At 42.6% G+C, this 21,978-nt stretch overlaps 1 protein-coding gene across 6 annotated transcripts in view; it reads left to right on the plus strand.

Moving 5' to 3' along the window:
* LOC109912215 (oxysterol-binding protein 2-like) overlaps positions 1 to 21,873 on the plus strand; it is a 318,882-nt gene extending 297,009 nt beyond the window's left edge. For all 6 annotated transcript variants that reach the window (XM_048611306.1, XM_048611307.1, XM_048611311.1 and 3 more), the window contains 6 exons: positions 1,778 to 1,898; positions 4,570 to 4,673; positions 8,715 to 8,810; positions 10,834 to 11,018; positions 13,890 to 14,110; positions 14,678 to 21,873. In XM_048611306.1, the coding sequence (XP_048467263.1) occupies positions 1,778 to 1,898; positions 4,570 to 4,673; positions 8,715 to 8,810; positions 10,834 to 11,018; positions 13,890 to 14,110; positions 14,678 to 14,820 (870 nt within the window). In that variant the 3' untranslated portion in view covers positions 14,821 to 21,873. The remainder of the gene's footprint in view (positions 1 to 1,777; positions 1,899 to 4,569; positions 4,674 to 8,714; positions 8,811 to 10,833; positions 11,019 to 13,889; positions 14,111 to 14,677) is intronic.
* The last annotated feature ends 105 nt before the right edge of the window (positions 21,874 to 21,978 follow it).

Genomic DNA, 21,978 nt, shown 5'->3' on the forward strand with positions numbered 1-21,978 from the left:
CTAGTTTTTCACCGTGTTCTTCCAGCTTCAATCCTCAGTGTGTCTCTCCCTCCATCTCAAATCATTTGACTCCAATTGCTTACCTCCAATTCTCCATCTCCAATTCCTCTGGGTCTCTCCCTCTCCATCTCCAACTCCTTTGGGTCTCTCTGTGTGTCTCTCTGTCTCTGTGTCTCTCTCTCCATCACTCCCTCCATTTCCAATCCATTGAGCTTTTTCCATAGCTAGTGCTTCACGGTTTCTTCCTGAGCTTCTCTGCTGTCCTGAACTATTGCATTCAACGCAGCTGGTTTTAGGAGTACATTTGTCTCAGGTTGATGTTTCACAACCCGTTTACACACGTTCAGTGAGGCTGTAAACTCCACCAACAAAGCACCAAGTGAAAGCATAGCACCATCTAAGATCTCCAGGAAAAGGGCATCTTCTAAGATTAGAGTTAAATGAAGGGCCAAAGGAGCTTGACCATATCCCAACCCATTCTCTCCCTGACCTCGAGAGTGCTTGATTATGAGCCTTGGTATAAAATGGAAGGAGTTTCATTCACCAGCATTGCAATGGAGCTTAATTTAGATAAATATGATGTGTTGCATGTTGGTAAGGCAAATCAGGACATGACTTGTATCCTTCATAGTAAGGTCCTGGGAAGTGCTGTTCAACAACAAGACTTTGGGGTGCAGGTTCATTGTTCCTTGAAAGTAGAGTCACAGGTAAACAGGGTAGTGAAGAAAGTGTTTGGTATGCTTGCCTTTATTGGTCAGTTTATTGAGTATAGGGGTTGGGATGTCATGTTGCGGCTATACAGGACATTGGTTAGGCCACTTCTGGAATACTAAGTGCAATTCTGGTCTCCCTGCTCTAGGAAGGATGTTGTTAAACTTGAAAGGGTTCAGAAAAGATTTACAAGAATGTTGCCTGGGTCAGAGGGTTTGAGCTGCAGGGAGAGGCTGAATAGGCTGGGACTATTTTGCCTGGAGCATTGGAGGCTGAGGGATGATCTTATAGAGGTTTATAAAGTCATGAGGGGCATGGAGTGGATGAATAGCCAAGGTCTTTTCCCAAGGGTAGTGGAGTCCAAAACCAGAGGGCATAGGTTTAAGGTGAGAGGGGAAAGATTTAAAAGGAACCTGAGGGGTAACTTCTTCACACAGAGGGTGATGTGTGTACAGAACGAGCTGCCAAGGAGGCAATGAAGACTGGTACAATTACAACATTTAAAAGGCATCTGGATGGGTACATGAGGAAGGGTTTAGAGGGATATGGGCCAAATGTTGGTAAATGGGACTAGATTAATTTAGGATATCTGGTCAGCATGAACAAGTTGGACTGAAGAGTCTGTTTCAATGCTGTACATCGCTATGATTCTATGACTATATCTGTCACCTCAAAGGTCTTGCTTGTCAAAATCCCACTTGCCTTAAAATCAATGGAGATTCTTTTAAACTAACTCACTGGACAGGAATTCCACAGGACAGGGTGGAACCACAGTTTTAGTTCCTGCCCAACACTACACACCACCGAGTCCAAAGAAGATTAAAATGGTTTAGGGTGGAAATCCAGCATTGCATCCAACCTCATGAAATTCCCAATGCGTACAATAGGTTTAAATTACCCCCTAGTTTTCAATGCTGTAGCTGTTTCCTGCTTCTCTGTCTTATGCAGATCAGGTGCCCCGTGTTAAGTTCCCCTCAGGTGGTGTAAACTCTTTAACAACCTGCTTACGATACTGTAACACATCTTGCTGACCTGAACCAGGTGTATGCGTGTCTCCTGTTTGCAGGTGAGCCATCATCCTCCTGCTGCTGCCCATCATGTATATTCGACATACGGCTGGACCCTGTGGCAGGAAATCACCATCGCCAGCAAATTCCGTGGGAAGTATCTCTCCATCATGCCTCTAGGTAAGGATCTCACCATCCCGGTCTGTAGTATTCCTCCAAGCAAGAAGCTTGGAATTACTAAGGGATGCTGTTTGTATTAAAAGAGTCCTTTCCCTCTGAGAAGCACATCTCAAGGCTCTGTTGGATTTCGTGCAGTCATTAATGAGAGGTCTCTATTTGTGGCTGAAATTTGCTCAGTTATAGCTCTTCTGCTGAGGAGTCAATATGATTAAGGATCAGCATTCCCATCATATTGGATTGTGCTTGTCACCATGTGACAGTTAAATGTTGAAACTTCTCAGAAATGATAACAGTTCTGTTTTGTCACGAGCAATAAAGAGATTTTCACTGTTCTCCGTTCATGTGAGATCCTGCTGGGGAAAGCTATTCTCTTGCAGCATGTGAAAAATTGGACTTGGTTTAAAAGGATTGTCGCAAAATTACTAAAAAGCCTTCCAATCACTAGGCATCTGTCACTGAGTTCAGTGTAGCCAGCAGATTGCCAACTATGATTAGCAGTCAGCACAAGGGGCTGAGTATCAAACCCATCATTCTTCTCTCGTTCTGTGCTTGCTTGAGGGTTTGCTGTCTCCACAAAAACTCCTGTTCCATTTGTCCCCCACATTTGCCTGCAGTCACAGAAAATAAAAACTTGTCTTCTTGTTTCCTCCTGTCCTGATCATCAACTCTCTGAAAATACTTTCCATGTAAAGCAATTATTTAGTGCAACTCCAACCTGCCACACTCGCAGGCTGTAAGTGCTGGAAAAATAAAAATTGCATGATTGCTTTGTCAAGAATCTTTCTCATAGTAATAGGTGGGAGGCAGATCCTTCTGTGGAGCATAAAGTTCCCCTGGATATCTCCTATTTGCCCAAGCACTCTTGATTGTCATAGAGATGTCCAACTCATCCATGCTGACCAGATATCCTAAATGAATCTAGTCCCATTTGCCAGCACTTGGCCCATATACCTCAACCTTTCCTATTCATATACCCATCCAGGTGCCTTTTATATGTTGTAATTGTACCAGCCTCCACCATTTCCTCTGGCAGCTCATTCCATAAATGCACCACCCTCTGTGCTAAAATATTGCCCCTTAGATCCCTTTTAAATCTTTCCCCCTCACCTTAAACCTATGCCCTCTAGTTTTGGACTCCCCCACCCCGGGGAAAAGACCTTGGCTATTCACCCTATCCATGCCCCTCATGATTGTATAAATCTCTATAAGGTCACCCCTCAGCCTCTTCTGGGAAAATAGCCCAGCCTACTCAGCTTCTCCCTATGGCTCAAACCTTCCAACCCTGGCAATATCCTTGTAAATCTTTCTGAATCCTTTCATGTTTCACAACATCTTTCCTATAGCAGTGAGGCCAGAATTGCACACAGTATTCCAAAAGTGGCCTAACCAATGTCCTGTTCAGCCACAACGTGACCTCCCAACTCCTATAGTCAATGCATTGACCAACAGAGGCAAGTGACCAAATGCCTCCTTCACTATCTTGTCGACCTGTGACTCCACTTCCAAGGAACAATGAACCTCCACTCCAAAGTCTCTTTGTTCGCCAACGCTCCCCAGGGCCTTTACCATTAAGTGTATAAATCCTGCTCTGAATTTGTCTTTCCAAAATGTAGCATCTCACATTTATCTAGATTAAACTCCATCTGCCACTCCTTGGCCCATCGGCCCATCTGTTCGAGGTCCTGTTGTACTTTGAGGTAAACTTCATCACTATCCACTACACCATAAATTTTGGTGTCATCAGCAAACTTACCAACAATACCTCCTACATTCACATCTAAATCACTTCTATAAATGACAAAAACAGTGAACTCAGGACTGATCCTTGCAGCACACCACTGGTCACAGGCCTTCAGTCTGAAAAGCAACTCTTCACCACCACCCTCTGTCTCCTAACTTTGAGACAGTTTTGTATCTAAATGGTGAGTTCTCCCTGTATTCCACGTGATCTGGATGAGCATTGAGTAACTTGCAAGAAATCACATCCTTTTATTTGTACTATGGTGTGAAAATGAGAAAAATGGACGCTGCTCTAAAAGAGCACAAGGTACAATGTGTTGTTTGCAGCTTGAAAATAAACAAATGAATTTAGCTGATGCATAATGCCCTTGATTAGAGTTTTCACCAAAAATCGTTCCCTCCTCCCTCCATCCTGCTGAAAACCATTTATTAATGTTTAACGGAACCAGGAAAGTGCTGAAAGCCTTCAGCAGATCAAGTCACATTTGTGAAGAGAGAAAGTTGAGCTAATATTACCGGATAATTAGGTATTGTCAGCAGCTTGTGTTCTGTAATTTTAGTGTTATTCTAATGGCCATGCTGCATCTGGATTAATACATCTCAACATTTTTTTTTTCATTTGAAACTTGTTTTATATCCACTCTCAACCTCATTTTCTCAGTCAAACAGAAAAAAAAGTGAAATAACATCTTGGGGACTGCTCTGTGACTGGGTATCTGATCATCCTAGCTGCTGTCTAAGGGAATATGCTAGTTGCATTGCCAGGGAGCTAGACATTGTTCCTGTCTGAGCACTTGACTGATGTTCACTGCCATCAGTCTGGTAAAATAGAAGTTAGAATGTACAAGTGCCGAATTATGAATTATCCTGAAATGAAAGAAGACCTGCTTCCTGCCTGTACTGATTCTAGCTTCCTCTTGTTGTCCTGCAGGTGCTATTCACTTACAATTTAACTCTGGCGGTAACCACTATGTGTGGAGGAAGGTCACTTCCACAGTGCACAACATCATCGTGGGCAAGCTGTGGATTGACCAGGTCAGTACAGAACAGCATAAAACACTTATAAACTCTCTTGTGTGGCTCAGAACAGAAATTGATTTCATTGCGTTAAATGTGAGGCCATTCAGGTAACTACAGAAAGGGTCATTGAACTAGGGAAAATAGTGGGTCACCATCAGACTTCCTCTGTGTCCATCCATTCACGAACCATGGAAATGGGAAAAGGCAGAAGACATCATTCCCATTGTAGGTAGATATGTAGCATTGTGGTAATGTTACAGATGAGTAATCCAGAGAGCCAGGCTAATGTCCCAAAGTCGTGAGATCAAATGGGGGAATTTGACTTCAATTAATTCATAAATCTGAAATGAAAAACTAGTTTGTTAATGATCATGAAATTACCAGATTTTTGCATAACCCCATCTGGTTCACTGTCCTATCAGAATGGGAATCTGCTGCCTTTACCTGGTCTGGCCTACATGGTGACTTCAGACACACACCAATGTGGTTGATCCTTGTGTGCCCCCTGAATGCTCTCTCAAGTCACTCAGTTGTATCAACCCGCTGCAGAAAAGACTGAAAATAATAAAATTGGGCACACCAACCATAGTTGACCTCTGCAGAGGAAATAACAAAAGCACACACTACCAAGGCGACCCTTGAGAGCCCTTCAAACATCTGGAGACTTCTGCTAAAATTGGGATAGCTGTTCACCACTTGCAAGAAGCACTGAGGCTACCTGAATCTTAGAATATATTCTGGGTGTGGGCCACAGTGCCTATCACCAAGAGTGGCTTGGTAGCATCACAAACATATCTGGCTATGGCAGTTTTGGAAGGAGTGACCCCACCGCCCCACCCCTCCCCCAATACAATTCTTCTGGAGAGGAAGTTCCAGAACCGAGATTGAAGATGTTTTGTTCAGTAGGAGATGAAGGATGCAAACCTAAGGTGGAAAAATGAAGTGCAGATCATAGCTTAATTGAATGTTGGCACAGATCTAGGGAAGCGAATTGTCTACTTCTCTTCCTGTTTTCCACAAGTATAACTCTCAACATACATCGGATGTAAAAAGAAAGCAAACCAATTTAATTCATCGCGTCCCAAATGCTTTATGCCTGCCAAGTAGACCTAAGTAGGTGCAGTGTCTGGTCTGAGTCAGGTAATCTCAGGTGGAGCAATGACAGATGTTACAGTTGGCTCTTATGTGTTCAGATTTTTGAGGCTAGTGCAGTTGGATGGATGTTGGGTGAGAATGAGCTTGACAAAAACCAAAATGACTGCAGATGCTGGAAATCAGAAATAAAAACAGAAATTACTGGAAAAGCTCAGCAGGTCTGGCATTATCTGTGGAGTGAAATCAGAGTTAATGTTTTGCGAGAACTCTGAGGAAGGGTCACTGGATCTGAAACAGGAAGGGTCACTGGATCTGAAACGTTAACTCTGATTTCACTCCATAGATGTTGGCAGACCTGCTGGGCTTTTCTGGCTATTTCTGTTTTTTTTTGTTGAGGATGAGCTTGGATTTGGCTGAGATTTCCATCTCAATCCTAAGCAGAGTAGTCCAGCAACATTTGCTGGCTTGCAGAAGCAGAGCTTGGAGAATAAGGGAAGAATTAAATGTACAAAGCATATGTACGTATGTTGCTGGAGTGGTATTGCACTGGGGCTGTCCTTGGTCACAGTCTACATGTCAATTAGCACTACGTTAGTATTGTTTGGTCTCCATAACACTTTGTGGTCTGAGAAAAGATGGTATAAACATTCCTCAGTAAACCAAGGCGATACCTCCATTCCATGGTCAACGTTGAAGAGGAGCTGCAATTCCAAAATATTTTTCCTTTAAGGTTTTGGAGTAGATTTGTAGCTCGGGTTGTGGGTGTTGGTGTTGGGGTTGGTTGGCTCGCTGAGCTGGTTTGTTGTTCCGCAGACGTTTCATTACCGTGCTTGGTAACATCCTCAGTGCAGCCTCTGATGAAGCGTCGGTGTGTTTTCCCGCCTGGCTTTTAAACTCTAGGGTCTGTTGCGATGGATTGCCTCCCTTCCGGGTTTCCTCCGTAGTGGAATGTATATGGGACCGAGTTCAATGTGTTTATTAATAGCCTGCTTCGTGGAGTGCCATGCTTCCAGGAATTCTCATGCTTGTCTCTGCCTAGCCTGTCCCAGGATCTTGGTGTTGTCCCAGTCGAAGTCGTGGTTCTCCTTGTCCATGTGAATTGAGATGAGCGAGTATTGGTCGTGTCTTTTTGTAGCCAGTTGGTGTTCATGTACTCTTGTTGTTAGTTTCCTTCCTGTTTGTCCGATGTAGTGTTTCTCGCAGTCTCTGCAGGGGATCTTGTAGATGACATTGGTCCTGTGCATGGCGGGGAGTGGGTCTTTAGTTCGGGTGAGCACTTGTCGTAGGGTTGATGTGGGTTTGTGTGCCACTCTGATGCCCAGCGGTCGTAGAAGTCTTGTGGTGAGTTCTGACGTGTTCCTGATGTAGGGTAGTGTGATGAGTGTGTCGGGGCATGTAGAATCTTTCTGATGCTGTTCCTCCAAGGAATACCTCTTCCAAGTGTTCAAGGATAACAGATATCCAAAGAACTGGGTCAGGAGATGCCTACAGGAACAGCATCAGAAAGATTCTACACGCCCCGACAAACTCTTCACACTACCCTACATCAGGAACACGTCAGAACTCACCACAAGACTTCTACGACCGCTGGGCATCAGAGTGGCACACAAACCCACATCAACCCTACGACAAGTGCTCACCCGAACTAAAGACCCACTCCCCGCCATGCACAGGACCAATGTCATCTACAAGATCCCCTGCAGAGACTGCGAGAAACATTACATCGGACAAACAGGAAGGAAACTAACAACAAGAGTACATGAACACCAACTGGCTACAAAAAGACACGACCAATACTCGCTCATCTCAATTCACATGGACAAGGAGAACCACGACTTCGACTGGGACAACACCAAGATCCTGGGACAGGCTAGGCAGAGACAAGCATGAGAATTCCTGGAAGCATGGCACTCCACGAAGCAGGCTATTAATAAACACATTGAACTCGGTCCCATATACATTCCACTACGGAGGAAACCCGGAAGGGAGGCAATCCATCGCAACGGACCCCAGAGTTTAAAAGCCAGGCGGGAAAACACACCGACGCTTCATCAGAGGCTGCACTGAGGATGTTACCAAGCACGGTAACGAAACGTCTGCGGAACAACAAACCAGCTCGGCGAGCCAACCAACCTCAATATTTTTCCTTTATTGGTTGCGGATATTCCTCTGATTTCAGAATATATTGTGGCTGTGCAGGAAGGAAGAAGCATCTTGTCATGGTGCCCCAGTTCATTATGAAATAACTATGAACAATTTGAAGGAAGACCAGCTGCACTCTGAGAGCAGTTTGCAAAACCAGCTCCAGTCCACAGTAATGCTATAATTACCACCTTTTGCCAAGTCAAACGTGAAGCAGAACTAGGGTTTGGGCTCAAGTTTTCTCTTCTATTACTTATTCCTGATAAAAGTGCTTTAAAAATATTGACAACCAATGTCATTCTATCTAAATAGACATAGAGGTGGGAAACTGATATTTTGCTCATTAAAATCTGACCCCTATTCTAGAATAGAATGTAACTTGTTGTCACCTGTATTTTTACAAAAAGTACAGTGAAAAGTGTTTAAGTCGCTATACTCCAGCACCTTTATTAATAACAGAAATGTTATATTAAAAAAACTAAAACAATCCATCTTCATTCATTTCATGGCTCATGGATTACCAAGATCAAGGAAAAGACAGGAACTTAGCTTTGACATTTCCAGATAGCCTCCTCACCTGCCACATAGACAGACAGCAGAAGCACGACTTGTGATTAGACCTGTTTGTAAGATGAGGGCCTCACTGCAGACTGAGCTAGTGCAGGGTTTCTATGAATCTGCATTGCTAATCATTAAAAATGCCTTTAGACAGCTTAGTATATCACATCCAGTTCTCACTCCAGGACATCAGTCAATTTCAGTTTTATGGTTAAAAATTTGTAACACATCCTGTGTATAATCATGCTCTCTGTCCTTTAGTCAGGCGAGATCGAAATCATAAATAACCAGACGAAGGACAAGTGTCAACTCAAATTCAGTCCCTACAGCTACTTCTCACGGGAATGTGCCAGAAAGGTGAGTGCTAGCCCATGCTCTGCCTCAATACTTTATTGGAGAAAGCATCAGCTGAAAGCCAGGAATTTTTCATTTGGTGTAACTATTACATAAAAGTGGGTTTTAACTTTATCACTGCTTGCAACTTAGTACAAAACCATTCAGTATCCATGCACAAAGTTCAGTAAGGATCTTGAAATAAAATCAAAAAAACTATGGATGCTGGAAGTCTGAAACAAACACAGAGGATGCTGGAGAAACCCAGCAGGTCAGGCATCATCTGTGGAGAGAGGAGCAAATGCAATACAACTTTTCTTCAGAATGAAAGGGGTTGGAAAATTGTGTGTTTTTTTTTAATGCTATAATCAGAGGGGAAGGAGGAGCAAGTGGAACAGTTTGTGAACAAAAGGCAAGGGTCTTCTAACGACGGTGAGGGGATCTGTTTCACTCCCTCATCCTAAGATGCTGAATTTTTCTAGCAATTTGTTTTTATTTCATTAAGAACCTTGGTGATTGTCACCAGAAATGATGCATTACTATAAAAGGTGCATTATTGAAAGTTGTAGACTGTGTGTTTCTATACATTCTCTTTCTCTAGGCAGGTGATCCTACCACAGCTTGCTGAAAACCGAGAGTATTCTCTCTGTACAACTTTAGCTTTCATTTCAACTGGGCTTCTAAGATTCTAACCTTACCTTTTTACCATTCAGAGTTAAATTTATCTATTTCCCCTTCTGCTTGGAGCAAGTTTGTTGTCTCCAGGCAATTCCAGAAGAGTGAGTGATGTTTTCATTGGGGTGATGAGAAGATGAGTAATCTTGGGAGATTTGTCTTGCTCACTCTCTGACTAAAGGCTGTTCAGAGAATCATTTAGCTCTACCAGAATCCATTCAGCCTATTGTGCTGTGCTGGCTTTTTGAAAGAGCCATATAATTAGTCCCAGTCGTCTCCTCTTCCCCTCTTCTAGTCCAGCAATGTTTTCAAGCTTTTGTCCAGATTTCTTTTTGGGAATCTGCTACTGAATCTGCTTTCATCACCTGTTCTATTTAGTACACTACAGGCTGTTCAGCAAAAGGAAGGGAATGGGGACTTATTTCAGTAACACATGATTATCAAAATCACCTAGATATTTAAGTGTTCACTGAAGGGTAATATAATAGACCCAAATCATGGATCAACTAGGCTCTGCTTAGAGATATGCAGAGGGTAGCTAGGTCTGAACGGGAGCTGCATTTGTGTACAACTCAAGTAAGCAAAAATCTACTCATAATCGATGATAGCTTTCAAATTGTCAATTGACTTGGCCACAAGCACATGGCCAGTGATTGATTTAAAATTTGAGTTTCAGTTAAACAGGATCCAGATATTGCAGGTCGGTTTCCACTGGAGAGCCCCAAGAGGACAGTCCATTACTCCATTACACCATTTCTCCACTAGCCCCTTTGTCTCCTATTGGGATTCTTCCAGTTCACGTGGACATTTCAGTATTTTTTCGGGGCCTGTGTGGTACACAAAGACTGAATATAGAATTAAAAACAATTTGCAGCACAGATATTGACCTCTCTGTATAACTGGGAAGGTCAGTGTTTCCATCCCACATGAACCTCCTCCACAAAGCGTCATTCAGTTTCACAATATCCTTCCATATCTTTCTCCTTCATATGCTGAATAAGGTTCTCCCTGAATGCATCTATTCTGTTCACCTAAACTATTCCATTATTCCTGGCTCAGAGGGTGCTTATGTTGAACTTTAATTCGGCTTAATGGATTAAATGGTGTAGCCACAGCCCAAGTTCAGTGAGATATCTACTGTGATGGTGCACAGGGAACACTGAGCATGGGGGTGCAGATAGGATTTGAATAAGTTTCGTCCTGTGCAGTGATTCCTACCACCTGTAGGCTTTCCTTCCACGGTCAATGCAGTGCAAAGTATGACAGGAATTGTAGGGATGGCTAGGTTGATGCAATAAATGTCTCCTCTCTCTGAATTTGGGGAAGTCTGGTGTCATGTGATAAGAGGACATTTGTCTCCTGGTGCAATTAGGTGACAGGCGTAGTGACAGACTCAGAAGGCAGAGCCAGTTACATCTTGTCGGGGACGTGGGATGAGAAGATGGAGTTTGCAAAGGTCGTGGAGAGCAGTCAAGATGGGACCAGCTGCGAGGGCAAACAGAAAACTGTTTACCAGACCCTGCCACCCAAAGTGCTGTGGAGGAAGTACACACTTCCGTGAGTACCTGTTGCTGACTTTGCAAGCTCGCTGTAGATCAGGCTTTGTAGATCTGCTGAGTACACTGTGCTGCAATTCCAGACAAACCCCTAATGCCTGACTGTGTGCTCTTTCAAAGAGCCATCAATGGGCCTCTGTCATGATTTTGGATTTTATGATCCAACCCTACACATTGATCCACACACACAGCCTGTTCTGAACAGATTAATCTTTTCACTTGCTTCCAACCAATTCTAACTTGACGTTGCAGGACCTGTTTCCACCAAAAGGGATTAACATCCTTCATCCAGTTCTTCCCAATTCTACTCGGGCACCAGAGAGTCTCTTCTGTGCTGAGGTATTAACCCTTTCGTAACCTTCCTTTCACTTACATAAAGGCATGATAGTTTTCTTTTAATTCTCGCACAGAATGTGGGTGTCGCAGGCTAGGCCAGCATTTATTGCCCATCCCTAATTGCCCAGAGGACAATTAAGAGTCAACCTCATTGCTGTGGTCTGGAGTCACATGTAGGCTACACCAGGTAAGGATGGCAGATCCCTCCCTGGTTAATCGCCACCATCTCAGTCCACCATGGTGCATTATTATTGAACCATGCACAAAATGATACTTCCATAGACAATTGCAGAATTATATGAAATATCCAACAAGAGGAGGTGAAGCATCATGAACCTCTTACCCTGTTGGACGTTCCAATGAAGATCCAGTGTCCATGGAGCTATGCAGATCAGTACAGTAAATTTCTTGTACTGAATCACATTATTTCAGTCAATGTAACAGTCAGATTGCAGCATTTAACCTTTGCTGAGAGAGCAAAGGCATCCCAAATTCTTCTCCCAACCTTGATCACTCCATCTCCCGACCACTGCCCTCACACCCACATCCCCCCTAACCCCTCTACAGGTGTGAAACACCATTCTGAGGCCAGTGACCTCAAACTGCCTGATCATACATGCATGTGGATGACTATCTCGAGAAAATGAAACAACGCATTATCAATGCACATGGGTGTGGCAGCCTACAGACTTCCAAGCCTACATCCTACTCCACACTGAAATCACTGACACCACTGTAGCCTGCCCTCACTTCTACCTAGTCTCCAGTGACAGTGAAACTTTTATACACACTTTTGGTGCATTTCTATTTCTCCAGTATCTTACTTTCCAATCTCCTATCCTTCATTATCTGGAACCTAGTTCAAAATTCATCTAGCTCTACCCTGATATCCATGAAATCCAGCTCAACCTTGTTTACTGTCTCCCTGTGCCTAAGGACTGAGTTTGACTTTCCTGTCACTCCATGGCTTTACACACCTTATTTCCACAATGTCATCCAACCTTTTGTCACTCTTGAAACCTTCAATTTTTCCATTCTGCCCATCCTTCCCTTCACCATTGGTGGCATAGCAGTTAGCTATTTGGCTCACATATGAGAACTCTCTCCCAAATCTCATTATCATGGCACAATTTGCAATCAAACCTTTAATCACATGTCCTATCTCTTTCACATGGTTTGTTGTTCATTCTTTTATTTACTTTTGTTCTTTCTGTAACGATTCTGGACCAATTTGTGCTAAAGATGATGTACAAATGCAAGTTAATCTTGTGACTGTACTTCATATTGTTATGGACAACACTAAACCTCCTTAAAATATATTATGAAGATAGCCAAAACCCTAACTTTTTCTTATTTTAAACATCAAGTGTAAGGCGTTACATTCCAGAAGCAATTCAATTGGTCAAACTACTCAACTTTAAGCAAAACACACTTTATTTTTACACTATAGTTACAATACAGACAAAATCAAAACAAAAGAATTGGCTTAACTATAACTCTATTGAAATGCTTAACAAGATAATACTACTACTAATTAACTGTTCCAATGTAGTAACATCCCATAAACACACTCTTGGCAAAGGCAAATTCAATAAAATAGATTGTCTCACATGCAATTCTAGCAGCAGGAAGAGAACCCCAGCTTTTAGCTGTAACAAAGAGAGGAACAAAGCTTCCAAATCCAGCTTCAAGATCCCAATAACCACAGAAAGGTAAAACTAAAAAATCCTGGTTCTGTGGGAGCTTGACCTCACCCATTCAGATTTCTTCTATTGTTCCAACTTTTAAAAAGCCCCAAGGCCTCATAAGCTGTTTACTTTATTGGCTTTAAGCAGACTGCTTAGCACCTGTGTCAGCCTTTCTTCATTTTAAAAAAAAGGAACAAAATGCACCTCTTAAAGCCATAGCATTGTCACAATGTACAAGTCAAGTCATTGTTATTTTTAGAGACACGCAAGGTAACACCAGCCACTGCAATACTCTGCACCTTGCGATTTCGGGCACAGATGGGCCCTGGGAACATGAAATTGGAACATGAAATTGATAATGCATTCAGCAGTTTTGGGCTTGTTCTACCATTCATTTCGATCCTAATTATTATTTCCTAATTCATATTTCAGCTCAATTAATACGTTTATCCTCTATATCCTTCAGTACCCAAGAAACTAATTCGGTAAAAGCGTATTGATCTCTGTTATAAAGATTTTAAATTGACCCAGTGGGTTCCAGATTTTCACCTCCCTTGTCTGAAGAAGCATTTCCTGATTGAAATCCTGAATGGCCTCGCTTGAATTTGAAGAATCTATTCTCTTATTCAGGATGACCTCCACAAGGGAAAATAGTTCTTCTGCAAAGACCTCAACTAGACCACATTTAACCTTGTATAATCAATGGATTAAAAGCCCATTAAAGAACCTGTGATCATAATGAAATCCATTAATCATTCTGGTGAATCTATGCAACACCTTCTTCCAAGGCCATACATACAGGGTTGCTCTGCTAAGATGTCCAATAATCGTTGGTTCTTCTATTGCAGTGATAATGCAGAAAACATGTACTACTTCTCTGAACTGGCATTGACCCTGAATGAAATGGAGAGTGGAACGGCACCGACTGACAGTCGCTTGCGACCGGATCAACGTCTGATGGAGAATGGCGAGTGGGAGGAGGCGAACGTGGAAAAGCAGCGATTGGAGGAGAAGCAGAGAGCCGTGCGGCGCATGAGGGAGGCAGAGGCAGCTACAGCTGCTGAGGAAGGTGAGGGTCAACTATGTGCCAGTTGTGGCTCAGCTGCACTGGATGGTGCTGGCGAATAGTCTCAGAACTCTGAACTTTCACATCAGACTCCAGCGCTTCAGCCCACCTTAGCCTTAATATGTGGACCTCCAAGGAAAACTAGCATCTCCCACAGAGGTCAGACTTCAAAATGCAATAATCCTTACAGACAAGGAGGACAATTCCTAAGTCCTGTAACCTCAAGTGGTTATGTGAGAAGGGAGATATCATTCTAAGGAAAGAGGGTGTGCTCACAATATTGAGAATGACTTATTGCTGGGAGTGTACAAATGCACTTTCCTCTGCTAGCTTAGCACTAGCTCAGGTGGTAGCATTCTTGTCTCTAAGTCAGGACACTGGCTTTGGGGTCTTGAGCAGGTATCTAGGATGGGACTCCAAGGGAACGCTGCTGTGTAGGCATTGCGTGCTGTGTTTCCCATGTGATTATAGTGGCTATAATTCAGAAGTGTTTAATTGGCTGTGAAGTACTTTTTGGGTATCCTGAAATTGTGCTAGACTTCGTAACAATACATGTTCCTTCATTTACAGGCAGTGAATATGAACCCTACCAACCAGTATGGTTCGAGAAAAAAGAGGACCCCATCACTGGAGACGACATGTACGTTTACAAAGGTGGCTACTGGGAGTGCAAGGAGACCCAAGACTGGAAGATGTGCCCAGATATCTTCTGAGCACCATTGATCTGGGTCCAGTGGACTTCAGAGTCTCCCTGCTCACCTGTGGGAGAGAAAAGGAGTGCTGCAAGCCTCCACTGCAGAACTCAAAACAGTGGAAACACAGGGCAGCTTTCTGGTACAGACAACATCAATGCAAAAGAACACCATGCCCCCATCACCCCCAACAAGGATACACACTGCAGAAGAGCCACAGATAGTTGTTAAGTGTCCGGGAAGTACTGTAAAAGCTGTGGTTTGTTTAGAGATTGGGCATGAGCACCAGTACTTCAACAATCAAATCCCCCTCCCAAAAAAAGTCCCCAAGTGTTACATGTGATCCATACATTTGGGCATGAATGAGATGATCACTCGTTATCCTGACCAGAGATTTGTTTTCTTTTCATAACAGCTGAAGTTATATTCTACTTTTTAAGTCAAGTGAACAGCACAGACCACTGGTTGAGGAATTTTATGGCTCTCATCCTGTATCAGAAGGCAGGTTGAGCTTGTTCAGTCCTGATGACTTTGGCATAAAGATGGCAATGTTTACAGAAGCAAATGGCTCAGATATAAAAAGGATCAGCAGCCAGGGGGGAAAGGGCCTTTTCCGCAAGGTTTTATAAGGACTTGAAATGCAAATATAGGGTATCGTGAATTATGCTTCTGAAGGGTGAAGTGTAGATCATACCAGTGTAGATGTTGTCCCATATCATAGCCTTGTCTAGTTTGAGTAAGTCGTCTTTTACATCTGCTTAGAACCTCACGTTTTCATGCTTCTGCAATTTTGTGGCATAATTGCATTAGGCAGGCAGCAAATGTAAGAGATTTGCACAGATTGTTACACTGCATCACTTAGGCTAACTTTTATCGTCCATCATCAGTGTTATTCTCTACCTCACCAGCCTGAGTTAATTAGCCCCACTTCTTGCCCAGACGCCCAATGCAATCTGCTGGATCACTGACATAAAAGTTGCTATCTGGCTGCTGGTATGCTGAACCATTTCAGATCAGCGTTTTATTTTAAGTGTTAAGTCTGCTGCCTGGCAACTTGGTATCACTCCCTTCAAATCCATAGGAATGGATAAGACACGGCTGCCAAGATTGGCAGCACGGAGTAGTGACACAACCATGGGCTCGAATTCTGAGCATGTTCTGGCTCTCTGCCCTGCTTCTTGCTGGCTTATACTTGGCCCTTCAATTGTCATATTGGTTTCTAAGTGGCCATTAAAGAGGGTGCCCTCCAAAAGCAGGCATGACCTCCTTGTGAAAAAACAGCTAATTAGTTTGCTGCATGCAGTGTTCCCAAGACCATTGAGGCTAGATGATAGACTATATTTTTGGGAGAATGTGCTTCCCAGTATCCTCCCACCATTGGAGTAGAGGTCATGGAGGAAGCCTCTTGGAAATGGCTTATGCTGTTGGGTGGGGATCAGAACGTGATCTTTCAGGTCCTGCTTACCTGTGGGTTATTTTTCTGTAAATTATGTTTCTTGTGTTTATATCGCAGCTTGAGATGTATGATTTCAAGGCCAGGATAACTGTTGGGGACTGGGATGTAATGCTGGTGCCTTGTTTAAAGTAAAATGAAAATGGACTAAAGTAGTCTCTGACCTTGGAGTGGCTGTTTGTGGATCATATAGGGATCCCATTGCCAACTTCTTGCTGTGCCACTGCCATCTGGTGCCACAGTCCCACAACATTAGTAGCAAACCACAGCCACAGAATGCTGTGCTGACAGAATGAGATGGGCTTGTGCCAGAGGAGCAGGGACAGGAAACATACAACCTCCAAATAGGAAGTAGAGCTACTTGTAAAATAGAGCACTTCGCTCCTAAAAGCGACTGTCAGATACTCAGATAACCTCATAGAAAGCTGCACAGACACAAATTTCCCAATTTGGTGTTCATTTCCTCAGTTTCCCCATCTGCCACATTTTCTAACTAATGGCCAATTCTTTTAAATAAAGTGCCAATGCTGTGTAGATCCATGGGGACCTAGTATCCAACAAGAGCCCTGCAGGTTGGCTGTTAACGTTCTCTGATGTGTTGAGGGGCTGCTGACAGAATAATACCAGTAGATTCAATGCAATGCAGTGGTCAGTGCAATGTGTGATTCTTTGTTCAGCTCCCAAACAGGACAGCCTATTGTTTGTTACTGATGAAATATAGAGACTGGCAGTGAACAGTAAGGCTCTGCACACAAGCTTCCTTGGATTGGCGTTCATTCAGAGGTATCAGCTGGGTAGGGTACTGCTCCTGGAATACGAACAGTACATGACTAAAAAAATCACAAAAATTTAGATGAATAGTTCTCTTTGTCCAATTTGTTTTCAACCTTCAGAAATGCCATCCACACTGCTTCCCCAGACACCTTAAAATTCACCCAAACAAGCACATTGAGGCCCTCGGTCTAATGTCTCAACTAAAGGCCAATGTGTTCCAGCACTGGAGAAGGTTTGTGTTTACTGAACCTTGTGCTTATTCAACAGTGCGGTCTTGTACAACTCCTTGTGAGTAAGTTCTTGTTGGATCACTATTACGGGGGCCAGAGGATAAGGACTGGCATTTTAACTTCACTGCTCAGTTCCCAAGCTCATGTGCAGGGGTGGCAGAATCTGCTGAGGAAGATGTTTGGAGAATTGTTGCTTGCAATGCTGCAGTTGGTCTTGCAGTAGGAGTTCCAGCTATTTGTTGGCTCAGAAATCCTTGTGGATGAAAGACCTTGCCCAAATTGCCCGATTGATCTTATGATTTCAATGTTGCTGTGTTTCATACTGAAATACTGGTGAATTGTAGCGCAGCTTTATTTTTTAACAGACAGGGCTCTTGTGTGAAACCCTGATTAGAATGTCACATTCAAGCACATAAGCTGTCTCCTTCCAACCAGCAGTTCAGCAGCTTTTAACAGGACAGAGGAGGGAGACTGAGTGGTCTGTGGCTGCTATGCAGTATAAAATTCAGGATTGGGCTCTGGGCAATACACTTTTATAAAAGGTAATGCTGAACAGTTTAAATTTAATTATTGCAATTCTGTTTCTCTAATCATGTGTCCAAACGTTAATTTTCCTGCTGGATTGACAGCCCCAGGTGGGATGAGCATCTCCTATTGACTGAATAAGATTAATAAGACACGTGGGATTCATGGTCCCCTCAGCCAATTCTATTAGTTGCTCTCCATGAGTTGTCAATATCACCGCCAGCAATGGAGCTTTCTGACAGTTTCAGCCCCACTTCTGGATTACTTTTCCCTCTTCCAGCTACTTCCATCTCATCAAAATAGCTTCTACAAATGTACATATTTGACTCTTTCTCTGAGTGCATCACTTGTTCCCTGTTCTCTCCTCCCCCAGCCCTCCGCCCTAATCAGTGCTGCCCTGTCTCCTCTGCTTAGCATGTCTGTTGTACTCTTCAAAGCACTTTAGGATATGTTTTTCTACCTTGAAGGCACTTTATTAGTGAAAGCTTGTTGTTTGTTGTAATTGAAAGCCCTTAGTTAGAGAATTTAGCAAATTTAACACAAGCAGGAGGTCAGCCCTTGGCCCGTCTCCAAGATGTTTGAATCTCAGCAAATACAAATCCTTCCAACTACGGTGTCTTCTGACATATTTTAGATTCAGTGTTAACTTCAGCCTTTCCTCACAAATCCCAAGCAGTTCTGTAACTCAGTTGATCCATTAATACTGGTTACAATTTGCAATGACTAAGTGAAGAATATTGAAGAGTTGCGTATGGTTTGTAATGGAATAGAGATGAAGACCGCGGAGAACGTGTGTTATTGACTTGATAATCACTGCTGTGCTGGACAATTGGATAGTTTTCATGAACCCATTCCCAATGAATCAGAATGAGTAGCAGGACCCTGGGGAGTAATTCCCAGGGCTGTTTTCCCTATTGAACCAGGTGCTTGTGCCCTCTGTGCATTATGTATACAGGTGAATCCTGATATATGCTGATATCCAGGTATGGATGGAACACAATACATCTTCCATGATCACATTTCCTTTTAAGGGTACGGTGCATTTGGACTGTGACATGACCTTTTTCCACACAGTACCCCCATGCTGATAGCTCACCTAATTGATTAGGGGAGTTGAATGGAAACCAGATGTCTCCAGCCAGTGAAGAGGAAAAATCAGAGAGGGATGTGTGCTCTCCCTCTGACCACTTGGTCCCACATAACGACTGAGAACTTCAGAGGCAGCATCAGTCCTTGGGGGAGAGGACTATGTTCCTCCCTTTATGACTAGGGAGTCTGTGACTCATTTCAGCAAGCTTTCACAGAGCTTTCAAACTTGCAGTTAAGAAACTATGACCTCAAACAAACGAACCCCCTAAATCACCTTTAGTATTCATCAGTTTGTAATGAGTAAGGTCTGACTATCCCTTACTGATGGGGACAGACTCTGCTTCAATAATTGGCCAATATGTATATCTGGATTTCACTGTACCTATGACACTTTACATCCCTTTCAGCAGCAGGATTTGATCTGTTATAAAGTATTTTATTCTGAATCTAACTTGCCACAGCACAATTGTAACTCGTTACTTCCGATAAATTGCCAGACTGTTGGAAACATTATCTTGCTGGCACCTGTTGTGAATATCTAATGGGGCAGAAAAGGACCCAAATAGATCATGTGTATATATATTTACATTATTTAAACAGTTTAGAACATAAAAACCAAGGTTTATAGATCTGCAGTTTACATTTGAGATTGACTACCATATTTATATTGCTAAGATTTGCATATCAATAATGTTGAAACAGCACTGTCTATCTGGAGTGAATCCATGGCTACTTTGAAGGAGATGAAGAGAAAGAAAAGAACTGATTATGATTCAAGTTGCTTGGAGGATTTGGAAGCTCTGAATTCATTTGATAGATTGCTACTACAATATGTAAGATGCCATCTCCCCCAGCACTTTTTCAGTATCCATCTGGTGCCTCTCACTGCCTCAGTCAGCCAGGAGGGTAGCATGGTGTACCAGCAAATCCACCCCACCCCCTCCTTTCACCTACTTCACCCTCATACCAACCATGCCACTCTATGATTGGTCAAGAGTTGAGTGCATTTGTATACACATCTCTGCCATCTTTCATTCAGCCTCTACTCCCATCTCCCCATTCCCTTATGTTTGGCACAAATGGTGCTTCTAATATTTCTTCCTTGCTGAAATAATTTCAGACTGATGTTTTACGTATCATACTGTTTGCACAGATGGCAAGCAAAGAGAATACAAATTTGGCCGCCAGGCTTCTCTGTTTGGATAGATGTTGTGAAGTGTTCTCTCTGGTGCCATTAGATTCTGAATGATCCATGACTGGATAAAGCACTGTATCAAAACTGCATGGTACAGAATGTGGATTCACAACTGGGATCTTTGTACATCTGAGAAGGTCCTGGCAGCTTGACAAGAATATGCAGAAAACTCTCACTCAAACAATGCAAAGAGGAGAGGCTTTTGAGACAATAACTCAGTGGAAAATTTCCCATCCTCACACTGATATCACCTTTTGATTTGCATCCTTACCCCTCAGCAATGTCTGTGTCCAATATTACTGTCAGCAAAGGTTACAAGCTTCCAATATGTAAAATACTTTTTTTTGGAAGGGGATTGAATAAAATCCAGCAGCTTCACTTTTAAGCTGACACTAGGGATACCTCTAAAGGTTATGCATGAGTCTTTCAGTGGAAAGGTGTACTATACCTTTAGCCAAGTCTAGATTGAACAGGACAGTAGCAGGACTAATTAGTTCCTTAAAACAGAAGCCCACCTAGTTGGACAGGCTGTTGAGATATCTGGTTCTCTAACTATTACAATAAGCCAATTGAGCCACATTGAAATGAAGTAGACCACATCTTGGGACAATGCTGTTTACCTCTACCTCCAACAAGAACTGTTGAAATGAACTTTTGCCTTCTCACAAGCTCAAAGGCTACTCCTATTAATGTCATTTTAGATCGCATTGCTTTTGAAGTCTATTTCAGAGGGGGTGATTTTACTTACACCTTGCATTGAGGATCTATACACTAATCGTGTAACCATCTCCCCTCCAATAACAAGTTAAAAGCTGCAAACAGATCTGGTAGTTTGAAAAGCAAAAAGAGGTTAAGTGTAGGTATCCTGTAGAAGGTGTGAAAGTCTGCTACCTAAAGGTGTGAAAGTGTGACACCATTATCTCAGTACTAGCTGCTAACTTTTTTTTATCTGGACCTCAGAATATCCAGCAGCACCCCCAAGTCACATTCTAAATGTTTGTCGGTTGGACATCTTGTTGAACTCGCAGGCAACTCGATCATGCTTTGCATTGGAAACAGTGAGATTGATAGTGTGTCCAGCTCCCTTGACTTGCATTTTAAGACTTATTTAGGTGGGCTAACATTGGGCTGTTGTTCCCACCATGATAAGACTTGAATTCGGGACAAAACTCACAAAACTCTGGTGGGTTGTGCAAGAATTATCAGTGTTGCCTTACCTTGGAACACTTGGATCACCTGCCCACTGAAGACTGCCACCAGGGTCTGAACAGTAAATATTATGACATGTCTGCAATATGAAGGGAGTGCCATTTTTAAGTTGACTTTATTCGCAATGTTAGTACCGAAAAACTCAATTGTGATTATGCCTTTCTCTAATTCTACTTTGTAATATTCAGTGATAGAAAATGTGCAGAAAATCTAGCTTACTGAAACCACACAAAAGAATAGTTTGCATTTTCAATGGTGCAAAGATACATCCAGTGTTCAGTGTTAATCATGCTCTTCCCATGTACTTCTATAACCTGCTTAATTATGCAAGTAGCCAAAGCTCCTTATTTTCTATGTAAATTTGAATTGCTTAAAGGAATATAATTACATACATTAATCAATTATTTGCATAAAATGTTAGCTTTTGGGAGCACCGACCTGCTCGTTTGCATATTCCACCACTGTTAGATATAACCTAACCAGCACCAATCAAAATCCACATTGAACTGACAGGGCAGCAGAATACACCCTTCTTGTGAGATTAAAGACAAAAAATGCCAAAAAAGTAGAAATAAAATAATATCAGAAATAAAGAGCCACTGTTGTATTGGTTGTGACATTTCTCTCATATCATTTAGTTTCTAATTGTAGCAAACTGAATTTTCAGTATTCAGGCACTGGTTGAGTATGTAATGCTGTCTCAG

The sequence above is a fragment of the Rhincodon typus genome, chromosome 24, assembly GCF_021869965.1.
Source record: "Rhincodon typus isolate 14 chromosome 24, sRhiTyp1.1, whole genome shotgun sequence".
NCBI lineage: Eukaryota > Metazoa > Chordata > Chondrichthyes > Orectolobiformes > Rhincodontidae > Rhincodon > Rhincodon typus.